This window comes from Mustela lutreola, chromosome 18 (genome assembly GCF_030435805.1).
Source record: "Mustela lutreola isolate mMusLut2 chromosome 18, mMusLut2.pri, whole genome shotgun sequence".
NCBI classification, from domain to species: domain Eukaryota; kingdom Metazoa; phylum Chordata; class Mammalia; order Carnivora; family Mustelidae; genus Mustela; species Mustela lutreola.
This window is the reverse complement of record NC_081307.1, coordinates 15,069,420-15,082,781: the sequence shown is the minus strand read 5'-3', so window position 1 is coordinate 15,082,781 and position 13,362 is coordinate 15,069,420. Positions and strand designations below refer to the sequence as shown.

The 13,362-nt window shown below is 41.1% G+C and overlaps 1 protein-coding gene across 1 annotated transcript in view; it reads right to left on the bottom strand.

Annotated features, from left to right (window-relative positions):
- Positions 1-3,843: 3,843 nt before the first annotated feature.
- The window catches only part of GSR (glutathione-disulfide reductase), a 49,108-nt gene continuing 39,589 nt past the window's right edge, over positions 3,844-13,362 (bottom strand). The window contains exons 11-13 of the mRNA XM_059156213.1: positions 11,700-11,831; positions 9,636-9,769; positions 3,844-6,179 (exon numbers count right to left, since the gene is read on the bottom strand). Of these exons, the coding sequence (XP_059012196.1) occupies positions 6,030-6,179; positions 9,636-9,769; positions 11,700-11,831 (416 nt within the window). The 3' untranslated portion in view covers positions 3,844-6,029. The remainder of the gene's footprint in view (positions 6,180-9,635; positions 9,770-11,699; positions 11,832-13,362) is intronic.

Below are 13,362 nucleotides of genomic sequence, written 5' to 3'. Positions count from 1 at the left end.
CTAGTCTCCTCTCTTTCTTAACACACTTTCTTGCTTTAATATTTATATATGTACGTGCACATGTATCTTTATGTACATACATACATACACACTGGTGCATTAAACTATGACATCCACATATGCAATTTATTTTTTTTTAAAGATTTTATTTATTTATTTGACAGAGAGAGATTACAAGTAGGGAGAGAGAGAGAGGAGGAAGCAGGCTCCCTGCTGAGCAGAGAGCCCAATGCGGGACTCGATCCCAGGACCCTGAGATCATGACCTGAGCCAAAGGCAGCGGCCTAACCCACTGAGCCACCCAGGCGCCCCACGTATGCAATTTAAATCTGTCTCGCTAGTCCTAACTTTTCTCCTAAACTCCCATCTTTTTCATATCCAGATAAATACTGGGACCACAAATTCAAAATGTCCAATACATAGCATCTTCCCCCTTTAAACAACTTTCTCCACCTGTTGGGATTTTATGAATGATCTGTTAATGACGTATTTCTCCCAGCCCCTCATGCTGTAAACTTCAGGGCTAGTTTTGACTCCTCCCTTTTTCAAGCCCTAAATTCAACCAGTTCATGAATCCTGTTGATTCTTCGGTTGAAGATTTTCTTGAATGTGTCCTTTCCCATTCCCACTGCCACCACCCCGATCCTGGCCCTTTGTTACCTCACACAGTCGGTCTCAGCCTCACTTGTGATCTCCTACCCTACTTTCTACTTTTTTCCTATTTCTATTTTAATCTTCCAAACCCACTTTGATAGCATTTCCTTTCACAATCTTTTAAAAATATTTTTATTTAATTAGAGTGCATGCACAAGAGTGAGAGAGCAGGAATAGGGGTATAGGCAAGGGGAGAAGAAGTAGGCTCCCTGCTAAGCAGGGAGCTGAAAGCCAAACTCCATCCGAGGACCCAGGGATCATGTCCTGAGCTGAAGGCAGATACTTATCCAACTGAACCACCCAGGTGCCCCTCCTTTCACAATTTTTAATGACTCCTCATTGCAAATCTTTTCATCCATTTATCAAGGTCCTCTTCCAACAACACATTCTAAGTTTGTCATCTTCCCCCACTCTCATTCATTCAGTAGTATTGAGCATTGCAGTAAACGGTGAAAATACATGGTCCAAAGAGGTGTAGAGCCTGCTCCTTGTTTTTGAAAGGAGCAAAGGAACAGATACGTGGACAAATATTTAATGGCAATGTAATAAGAGTTCATAGATAAGTTCTCTTATAGCTCAAGATTGTTTTAAGGAAACAAAACTACTAGTCACAGTCCTTAGTTAAACACTGGAAACTCATGTAGCCTGTTTAAGTGAAATGAAATGTATCCTATGTAGGGTAGCTCACAGAATCTTTAATTGGACGGCTGGTGATCCAGGGTCAGAGGCCGGGAAGCTAGAGCCATGATGGCCAGAATTATGACTCGGAAATGGGCCAGTAAGCTCACCATTGATGCTACTGGGTTCCAGCCACCATCGCTAGAAACTGACATGGTAGGAACTGGTACTACCACCAGGCTGCCCCTTGATGTTGTTGCCACAGCTGCCATCACCTGCTACTAGAATGGATTCTCTACCCCTATTTCTTTGCATCACTGGTTTCTGAGTTGTCAGGAGCAGGTATATCTGATGGGTCAAATCTATGTCCTGTGCCTTCTCCCTAGCAGCAGGGGAGCCTGAGAAGCATGCACCTGGCATTTTTCAGGTTTACATGGAGATATATCTGGGCTTTGTTCTAAGATTTATTAAGGTTGGGAATCCCCAAACTTAAGGAATCTAGATGCTGAACAGCCATAAAAACAAATGTCTGCTGCTACAACTTACAGATAAAGAACTTAAAATGGAGGGCGGGTGGCTAAGTGCCTGTGTCCTGTCTGAGGTCATGACCTCAATGTGCTGGGATCAAGACCTGCATCAGGCTCCCTGCTCAGTGGGGTGTCTGCTTCTCCTTTTCCCTCCACCCCACCCCCTTCTGATGTATGCTTTCTCTCTCAAGTCAATAAAATATTTTTTAAAAAACTTAAAAGAGGAACGTTTCATAAAAATTTAGTCTAGATAGAACCCAGCCCTAGCATCCAACTTTTGACTTGCCCCAACACATTAAATAGCCCTTAAAACATACTACACAGAATACAGAAATGACTGCATACAGCCACTTACCTTTGAAACACTGACTCCGATCTTCATTTACGAACCAACATGCTGAAATATTGTACCAAAGGCAATGGCAATAAGAGTATTTCTTAGAGTCAGGCACAATGGAAACCACCTTCCATATCCACCTTGAATAGCTCTTCATCTACATCAAAAAGGTCAGATTCATGAAAAGTGAAAAATCTGTTGAAGACCTGAACATCCTGCCTACTAATTTTTCTAAAAAGATGGAAATTTTGGCCTTTTCTATATTTAGTGTCAAAAATCACACAGTAACACTGGCTTTGCCTTCTTGCAGCAGAAGTTGCTACATGATATACCAGGGACAGTAGTACTGTAAAACTCAACACTGAGAATATAAAACTGATTAATGTTAAATGTAAAATGACCAGGTGAACACGGACTGCAGACCTGCTATGTGACCACAGACTAAAAATGAGACAAGTTGTTATGGGAACATATAATACATAAAAATACTAAAGAAGTTTTCACAAAGCCAGGTTAAGGCAAGCCTTGTAAACTGAGCGGGTTGACAGGTGTCTAATTAAAGATGGACACAAACTCTTTACCACTCCTCCCACTGAGAGGTGAAGTCCAATTCACTCCCTCAAAACTCTGGGCTGGCCTTAGTGATCTGCTTGACCAATAGCCTGTGGCAGAGGCAATGTTCTAGAACTTCCGAGGTTAGATCATAAGGCTTGCAGCATCTGTCTGGGAATCTTGGAACAAGTTCTGAAAGTCCTGAGATTCCGTGTGAGATACCTCAACTCTTCGATGGCTATGTTGGAAAATCTACCCGTGGGCACTCAGGTTCACAGTCCCAGCTAAGGCGAGCCTTCCAGTCAGTCATCCTTGTCTAACTGCCAGACATATGAAAGACAGTTTCAGAATCTCTAGACCAGCCCATCTACAATTTGAATACCAACAAATGATCTTTATCAACAGCAACACAAGAGTCATCCTCGCAAGCTGTCTTGCCACAATTCCTGATCCACAGAACTGTGGTTAAAAAAAAAAAAAAAAAAGGTTGCTATTTTAAGGCACTAAGTTTTCAGGAAGGTTGTAATGCAGCAACACATAATCGGACCATCACGTAAACAAATGGGGGAAGAACATTCTACACAAAACCAACACTCTCTCTAATGCTCCAAACTGAACTCTATTATTTCTCATATGTTCTTTGCCCAATTCTGCTTTACTGTACCTTCCACATGTTCCAACCTCCTCCACAATCCCAAATTCCACACCATATACAACTCTTTTTCTCATGCCCTTCAGTTTTCCCAGCGAAACGGCACTTTCTGTCTTTTAACTTGCATGTTTCCACTGCTTCCAACAATGCTTTTTGGCACTGTCCCATTTTCTTGCAGTAGTATAAATTAGTGCCCATTGTTCCAATTAATTCATAGTGTCCCCTTTCACTCCCAACTGTCCCATTCTAGGCAATAAATCATATGGTCACCTTGTGATGAACACAATGCGTTGAATGAGTTATTTGTGTAGAATTTTATCTCTTATTCTACAATACATGATTACTTGAAACCCAGGATAGCTGATCCTCAACAATGTGGGGGTTAAAAGCACCATAACCTCCACAACCAAAACACTGGTATAACTTCTGACTCCCCAAAAACTTAACAGCTAATAGTCTATGGTTGGCCAGAAGCCTTACCAATAACACAGTCAGTTAACACATTATTTTATGTTACATGTATTATATATTCTGCATTATTACAATAAAATAAGCTAGAGGGGCACCTGACTGGCTCAGTCAATAGAGCAGACCCTGTGACTCTTGATCTTGGGGTCATGAATTCAAGCCCCACATAGGCATAGAGCTCACTGAAAAAAAACAAAAACAAAAACACCAAAAAATACACAATAGAGAAAAGAAAATGGCATTAAGAAAATCAGAAGGTTGGGGCGGGGAGTGTCCAGGTGGTTCAGCTGGTTAAGCATCTGCCTTTAGCTCAGGCTGTGGTCTTGGGATCGAGCTCCATATCAGGCTCCCTGCTCAGTGGGAAGTCTGCTTCTCTCTCCCACTCCCCACTGTTTGTGCTCTCTCTCAAAGAGATAGTGTCTTTCTTGAAACTTCCACTCTAATGAGCAGACCTACAATGTGCCAGATAGTTTACAAGGTGCTGCTTTGTATATCTTTACGTTGCTCAGTGCTTTGTGTAATACAGACTGGGCTGCCAGATCGCTTCACAGGTTAGACCTGTTTGGGAACTGATGAGAATGAAGACTGCAACCTGGAAAAGGTTACATGCATGTTGGTTTACCGCGGACACAAAGAAAAAGCAGGGCAATGGACACCTAAGAAAAAAATACATGATGTTAGAGTGGCTCTAACTAGTAGCATCTCCCCTGTTCCTTACAAAGTTACACCGAAAGTCTGGGCCCTATGCAGAGTAAGACACAAACCGGGTTGGCCGAGAACCGTGGTCTACTACCTTTTAGGTGGTTGACAAAGAGATGGGGAGTAGTTTTATCAGTCCATGTTTGGTTTTTTAGACCCCAATTTCTTGCTGCAACAATTACATAACCTAGTTACTAACATAGTATTTTTCTTCTGATGATTTTGGACCTACTCAGTAAGTCAGCAACCTGGACATGGCTAACCAGAAAGACATTCAGTTAAAGCTTCAAGAAAGAACTCAGTAGCACTGTTACTAATAAAAACCATGGAAAACTTTTGAACTAGTTTACCTAGTTGGTGAAAGCTAATGGAAATAAAATGCTGAAAACCTAAGTGATTTCTAGATTGTTCTTCCGACTCATTAACTTTGCTGTTTTTTTTTAAGATTATTTATTTATTTATTTGACAGACAGAGATCACAAGTAGGCAGAGAGGAGGAAGCAGGCTCCCCGCCAGAGCAGAGAGCCCGACGTGGGGCTCGATCCCAGGACCCTGAGATCATGACCCGAGCCGAAGGCAGCGGCTTAACCCACTGAGCCACCCAGGTACCCCGCTAATTGTTTCTTTTATACCTCTGCTCTTAATCTATAAAAATCTCCGCCCTGCCCCGTATAAGGCCTTAAAGCCTACTAAAGGTAGCTCGCTGTTAGCATGTAATCCCCAATGTGAAAAAGTCTTAGAAAATGATTTCTTAGGTATAAATTCCTAATAACAAATTTTGTTATAAGAAAAGTCTATGATTTTATTTTCAGTTTTTTGAAAATAGTTTTCAGGGAAAAAAAATGATAGAACACAGAAAAAAACTTGAAATCTCTCATTGAACTATGAACTCAGCAGAGGAAGGGACTTTGAATTCTCCTTCTGAAAGAAGAAATCACTTCCAAAATGTCCCTTGCTCGTGTAAATCTTTCCCAAGTTTGATGTACTTCATCTCATAAAAGGAACATGATTTTTTTTTTAATCATTTAAAATGAAAGAAATAAAATAGGGAAGATGGGTCTCTTGTGTTATACATTTTTAGAGAAAGGTTACATCTTTAAAGCAGCTTTGTAATCCTCAGAGCTGCGTCCTCATCTATTAAAAACTAGCAAGTTGTATTCATTCAAGTACCTTAATTCACGGTACTTCATATAGTTTTATAGAAGGAAAGAGGCCCAAACAAAAACAAAACAGAACAAAACAAAACAAAACAAAAACAGCTAGCACAGAGCTGTAAACAAAAAATAAAACAACTTTAAAATATTGATTACTATGAGGTGGAATCAAATGAAAATTAACGCTGGATGACAAAACAAATCTCTAAGTACATAAATAAGTCCTATTATGCGCTGAAAATTTCCACTATCAGAATTTCCCGGTTACAATAAGGAAATACGTAAAAGGGGAACGTAAGTAAACATGGTAATTTGGTTCTTTTCAGGTCTACTGGTCCAACTGCCAGCTACGTTGAGTGTCCGGGTTTTCAACGAAGTGTGACCAGTTCTTCTGAAGAGGTCGGGTGAATAGCAACCGTGTTGTCAAAGTCAGCTTTTGTTGCACCCATTTTAACCGCAACAGCAAAACCTTGCAGCATTTCATCACACCCGATTCCTTGCATATGGATCCCAACCACCTGGAGCAAAAAAAAGAAAAACGCTTTAAGTAAAATTTTTATTAGGTAGATTAATACATTTTTTTTTAAGATTTTATTTATTTATTTGACAGGCAGAGAGGCAGGCAGAGAGAGAGGGAGGAGGAAGCAGGCTCCCCATGGAGCAGAGAGCCCGATGCGGGGCTCGATCCCAGGACCCTGGGATCATGACCTGAGCCGAAGGCAGAGGCTTTAACCCACATTTTTTACTTGTCATGCGAGATACGTGATATTTTAAAACCTCTAAGACACCTGAGTCTCTTATCTGGACATGGAAGGACACAGGGTACCATGCAGTCCTGCATCCATGTCCCTCCCCAGCAACCCCCCACAGCCCTTACCGCTCAGGCCCCTCCGGCTTTCCTTCTGTCCAGAGTGTTCACTGTGCTCTCTCCTTTGCACAAGCTGTTCCCTTTTGAGTTAAGCCCATTCATTCCTCTGATAGCTCCATTCGCCTTCCCAACCAAGTCAAACTGTCTATCATGTGATCTCCAGCACCACTCTCTCTCTTTCATGACTCTCCCCCTACAATGTTCTATTTCTCTGGGGACTAGAATTACAGCCCATCCTCCCTGCAGATTTTAGTCTCTACACAGAGGGGACCTGCCTACATTTGCTCCCACTCTCTCCATAGGACCATGCACAAGATCGCCCTCACGCGGCCCTTCGTCCATACACACTGCATGACCACATGGAGGACCATTAAGAGGTATCTGTTTCACATAGCATTTTCCAGTTGGTTCTCAATCATTTTAAAACTGTGTTAATTGTTAATGTTCCCCTCCAGCAAATATTCTTACCAAAGTGAGAAAGTATAAAATTTAGCTATAAAAATACTTTGGTTAAAAATAAATCAAGAATAGGGGTGCCTGGGTGGCTCAATGGGTTGAAGCCTATGCCTTCGGCTCAGGTCATGATCCCAGGGTCCTGGGATCGAGCCCCGCATCAGGCTCTCTGCTTAGCAAGGAGCCGGCTTCCTCCTCTCTCTCTCTCCTGCCTCTCTGCCTTCTGTAATCTCTGTCAAATAAATAAATAAAATCTTTAAAAATAAATGAATAAATAATATACTACTGAGGCGCACCTGGGTGGCTCAGTTATTAAGCATCTGCCTTCAGCTCAGGTCATGATCCCAGGACCCCAGGATCAAGCCCTCCATTAGGCTCCCTGCTTAGGGCGAGCCTGCTTCTCTCTTTCCCTCTGCCTACTGTTCCCTTGGCTGTTCTCTGTCTCTCTGTCAAATAAATAAATCTTTTAAAAAAGAAAGAAAAAAACACACTACTGAATTCTATACTTACCATGATTAGGATGGTAAATTTTATGTTCTGTTTTTTTACAATTAAAAAAAGTATATCTCAGGGGCGCCTGGGTGGCTCAGTGGGTTAGGCCGCTGCCTTCAGCTCGGGTCATGGTCCCGGGGTCCTGGGATCGAGCCCCGCATCGGGCTCTCTGCTCGGCAGGGAGCCTGCTTCCTCCTCTCTCTCTGCCTGCCTCTCTGCCTGTTTGTGATCTCTCTCTGTCAAATAAATAAATAAAATCTTTAAAAAAAAAAAAAAAAAAAAAAAAAAAAAAAAAAAAAAAAAAAAAAAAAGTATATCTCAATTTACAACAAAAAAGTCCCAAACCATACATATATAACACAGCCAGATTTTTCTTAGATATTGTGATCTAAACTGAATTTACAAAGAGCTTTTGGGGATGGCACGAACTTTACAGGATTCCTCTCCACATCCCAGTTCTTAGTCTTTGGTAGTCTGTCAAGTAATGTTTATCAAATGAATGAATGATAAAAGGCATGAAGAAATAACCGATTAAGAGAAAAGAAGAGATCTCACTGATCCAATATATGAACATCTTAGACTATTCAGGAACATTCAGGGCCAGAAAACAGCAACTTCTGTTTTGCTGCTCACTTTACTAATCTTCTTTGCTCTGATTCTCTGCTTCTGTCAATCTTCAGTGACGCTGATTTCTATAATACAAGGATTATGTCTTCTGGCTTTTGATTTACAGGGTCACCGAATCACATACAGACTACGTTCTTTTTGACAAAAGAAACGACACCTGAATCTTTAACTAAGCCGCTGTCCCTTCACAGAGCCACGTTCCCAGGGAATTCTGCCATGTCCCGCTGTAATATTTAATTCAATTTGTAAAAAAGCCCCATGGGGGGCGCCTGGGCAGCTCAGGTCATGATCCTAAGGTCCTGGGATCCAGCCAGGGTCAGGCTCCCTACTCAGCAGGAAGCCTGCTTCTCCCTTACCCACTCCTCCTGCTTGTGTTCCCTCTCTCACAGTCTCTCTCTGTCAGATTAATTAATTAACTAATTAATTTTAAAAGCCCCAAAGGTTGACTAATACCCAAACAAACCTATTATAAAAATTATTTTTAAAAAAATCTGTTCAAATTCAAACCTGTTCAAAATCTAAATCACAATGAGATACCACTTTGTATCCAGTGGGATGGTTCCAACTAAAGACAAGTAACAAGTCGCAAGGGGCTGGGGGCACCAGAACCCTCACACAGGGCTGTAGCCACTCTGGAAAACAGACAGTTCCTCAAAACATTAAACCAAAACTAGGTAAGTGGTATCCCAGAAAATTTTATTGAATAAGCGCTCTCTTCTTCCCTGATTGGCTATGTTAAATCTAAATTAATCTTCCGGTAAGTTCTTATACTTACCAGTATTTCTAAGGGGTCTATCTATTCTAACCTATAGGTCCATGACAGTGAGCTTTTCTGTGGTTTTCAAACTTTCCTGTTTTAAAAGTATAAATATATGGAACCTTCTGTCTTTTTTATTTTTAAAAGTTTTTATTTGTTCATTTGAGAGAGACAGAGAGAGCGTACAAGCAGGGGGAGAGGCAGAAGGGGAGGGAGAAGCAGGCTCCCCACTGAGCAGGGAGCTGGAAGTGGGACTCGATCCCAGGACTCCAGGATCATGACCTGAGCCAAAGGCAGACGCTTAACTGAATGAGCCACCCAGGTGCCCCTGGAACCTTCTTTCTTAAAGAAATATTACAAAGTGTCGGGGGCAGCTATGTACATAGCAGACAACATGGCGCTTGCGCCTGCGGCTAAACAGAGGATTTGCGCACCACCTGAAAAATGATTGGCTATGCTCAGAACAGGAAGCCCGTGGACACCGCGTGCCTTTTATCATGCTAAGTACTGATCATGTTCCCTTTCACGTGTACAGCCTGCTGATTGGAGGAGAGGGGATATAAATAGGGGTAAACATCCGGGTAAGGGGAGAACAATAAAGATTTGCAAGCTTGTCACTCCGTGTCTCCTGGTCATTCTTGCTAGTATATGTAGGCAGATAAAAGTAGGACTGCACCAGCTCAAACAGAGGAGGCTTAACTCTTTACTTGGTCTCCCCTCTCCCGATCCTGCCAAATACTCCCATCCTTGCCAAGTGTGAAGACATTTTTCCCATACCTTTTCCTCTGCAGTGGCACAAACCATTTTCATCACACATTTTGTTTTCCTTTTGGTAACCGCATGATACATTGGGGTAAAGGTGGTTGAATAGGTCTTCACATTTTCTTTTCCATATTTATAGATGGCCTCATCTATAATGCACAGGGGGGAAAAAGCATCTGTCAAAAACCTAAATAATTTCACTGAGCTGTTGAAGAGAGAGATGACCAGAAATATATAATCTGAGTAAAATCGTGAGAAAATATCAAAGAAAACTACAAAGAGGGACATTCTGTAACATAAATGCCAATGTCATGAGAGACAAAGGAAAGGCTAAGGAATTTCTGTCTCTTTTTTTTTTTTTTTAATATTTTATTTATTTATTTGACAGAGAGAGAGAGATCACAAGTAGGCAGAGAGGTAGGCAGAGAGAGGAAGGGAAGCAGGCTCCCTGCTGAGCAGAGAGCCCGATGCGGGGCTGGATCCCAGGACCCTGGGATCATGACCTGAGCTGAAGGCAGAGGCTTTAACCCACTGAGCCACCCAGGTGCCCCAGAATTTCTGTCTCTTGATTAAAGGAGACCAAAGGGGTAAGAAAACAAATACAATGCATTACATGCTGGACTGAATACTGACATTCGGGGGAAAAGTGTTAAAAATGACATTGTTTAAGGGGCAGCTGGCTGGCTCAGTTGGTTGAACATATGACTCTTGATCTGGAGGTTTTGAGTTTGAGCCTCATGTTGGCTACAGAGATTACTTTAAAAAGAAAAAAAACCTAAAGAATAAAAAAAGAAAGGAAAAAATGCAATATGTAAAATGCAAAAATGCATTTTTGCAATGCAAATGCAAAATGCAAAAATTATAAAAATGCAATGCAAAAAATTAGCAATATATGAGTAAGATCTAAAGTCTGCATAATATTATATGAATTTATTTCTTTTTTTATTACCTTTTTTGTAAACTGAAGCATTATGACATAATATTGTTAGTTTCAGGCATGCAACATACTGATTCAACAATTATAAATATGACAAAATGCTCACCATGATTAAGTGTAGTCACCATCTGTCAGCATACAAAGTTATTTTAATATTAATAGCTATATTCCCTGTGCTGTGTTTTTCATTCCCATGACTTGTTTATTTTATAACTCGAGGTCTAGACCTCTTAATCCCCTTTACCTATTTTCCCTATCCCTGCATATTGTAATACATATTGTAATGTATTGAAATGTTGTCTTTTGAAAACTGTATCTTGCTTATGTAAAGGAATGGACTCGTTCCCAGGAAACAGATATTGAAGCATGTGTGTGTTTGTGTGTAGAGAAAAACTATGGTAAAGCAAAAATGTTATGGGTATACATAGTCCTTTGTAGTACAGTAGTCTCCTACTATGCACAGGGAAAACATTCCAGGTCCCCAGTGGATGCCTGAAACTGGATAATACCAAAGCCTCTGTATACTGTTCTTCCTATACCTACATATCTATGATAAAGTTTAATTTGTAAGTTAGGTACAGTGGATTAACAATTAACTGATATTAAAAACAACTATAGTACACTGTAAAAAAAGTTACATGAATGTGGTCTCTCCCAAAATGCCTTATCATACTGCACTCACCCTTATTGTGATGATGTGAGGTGACAAATGCCTGTGTGGTGAGATGAAGTGAGGTGAGTGACGTAGGTGCTGTGACCCAGCGTTAGGCTACTCCTGACCTTCTGACGATAAGTCAGGAGGATCATCTCCTTCCAGACCACGGTTGGTCACGGCGAACCAACCATGGAAAGTGAAACTGCAGATAAGGGGACTATACTATATTTTTGCAGCTTTTCTTTAAATTTTAAATTAGTTCAAATAAGAAAGCTAAAAAAAGGCAAAGAGACAAAAAGGGTGGTGTGGGGAAAAGGAATTCTACTCTCCAAGTGTTAGCAGTTAAGGAGGAAACTGGAATTATGACAAGAGGCCATGCCAGAAAGGAGTGGAATTTAGGGAGTGAAGATAGGTTTAGTCAACAACCTCCCCCTGAAGTTCCAGGGAAGACGGAAATTACAAATTACCTGTGTTTTTAAATACCTACCTTCCGTGAGTCCCACTGTCCCAATCGGGGGGTGGCTGAAGACGACTGTGGGGATGTTGTCATAGTCTAATTTGGAATCTTCTTTGCATTCAAAAAGTCTATGGGCAAGTTTTCGGCCAGCAGCTATGGCAACTACAAAGATATTTAGAAATCAGCATTTCAGTTTATTGCTCACTTTAAACCACAGAATTGTTCTACTAACCATTTCCTGTTCTGGCTTAAAGTAATACTGACAAAGAGTCACACCAAAGCTCATTATAATATCTAGATCACCATAATGAAGACATACCAATGCCTTGGTTAACAATTCAAAAAACTATCAGCTTATGTGAATTCTGTACGTTCTATTGGTGGCGGGGAAGGTGGGACATATTTACTAGTTCCCAATCATCTGGCAGACAGTTACCTACTGAATTAGGATATTGGCTTTTGGATACAATACGGATGAAGCAAACTATATTAGTTTTGAGCAACTGCAGTTGTACGTTATAACCTTACCCATTTCACAGTGTTTGTTTTTTTTTCCTTTAATTCCTGAGAAGGCCTCCCCAGCCTCCCCCTATCTACCACGTACATCATGGCTCCTCCTCCCTGGCTAGTCCTGATGGATTAGGGCTCTGCTTAGCAAGGATAAAGACCATGATCCTGGATAATGAATGATTGCACACTCTCCCTCGCTGTCCAAAGGGACTCTGGGCTCCTTTGGTTCTGATATTATCTCAATCGCCAATTACACACTTAGTCATGCTGCTACTGACTTGACAGAGTAAGTTGTTTTTTTTTTTTAAGTTGGAGCCCAACGTGGGGCTTGAACTCACCACCCTGAGATCATGACTTGAGCTGAGATCAAGAGTCAGATGCTTTTTTTTTTTTTTAAAGATTTTATTTATTTATTTGTCAGAGACAGAGGGAGAGAGAGCGAGCGAGCACAGGCAGATAAAGAGGCAGGCAGAGGCAGAGGGAGAAGCAGGCTCCCTGCCGAGCAAGGAGCCCGATGTGGGACTCGATCCCAGGACCCTGGGATCATGACCCGAGCCGAAGGCAGCTGCTTAACCAACTGAGCCACCCAGGCGTCCCAGATGCTTTTTTTTTTTTTTTGACGCTTAATCAACTGAGCCACCCAGGAGCCCACATAAGACTTTTTTATGTTTATTTTTTAAATTACTTTTACTTCTTATTTTTTTAAAGTTTATTCTCCTTAGCCTGTTTTTAATCTCGTATTTAGAAAAAAAATGCCTACATTAGCAAAAGCATCAGTTATTAATTTTGTTGATTTCACATTTTTTTCCCAAAATAAGGTATTGGTAGGATACATAAGAAATTTTCTTTGATATAATTTTCAACAATTAGATTATTGTCAAGTTTTTGAAACTTTGCTTGTTTATTTTGCTTTGGCTAAAAGAACTTCCTGAAGGAGCTATAAGGCTTTGGGCAACTGACTGCAGTAACTTCCCAGTCTGACAAAAGACCCAGGACCATTTTAGAAAGACTGGTGAGTTAGCACAGGGGTACAGAGTGAAAGCAGCTGGAGCGATGTTACTAATACAGGTGGGGCAAAGAGCTTGGAATGGTACCAGTTAACTCAGGAAGTAGATTGGGGTATGGGATGAAGGGAGTTGGGTTGATCTTCGTCGTTATAATAAATAATCAGGGCACCTGGCTA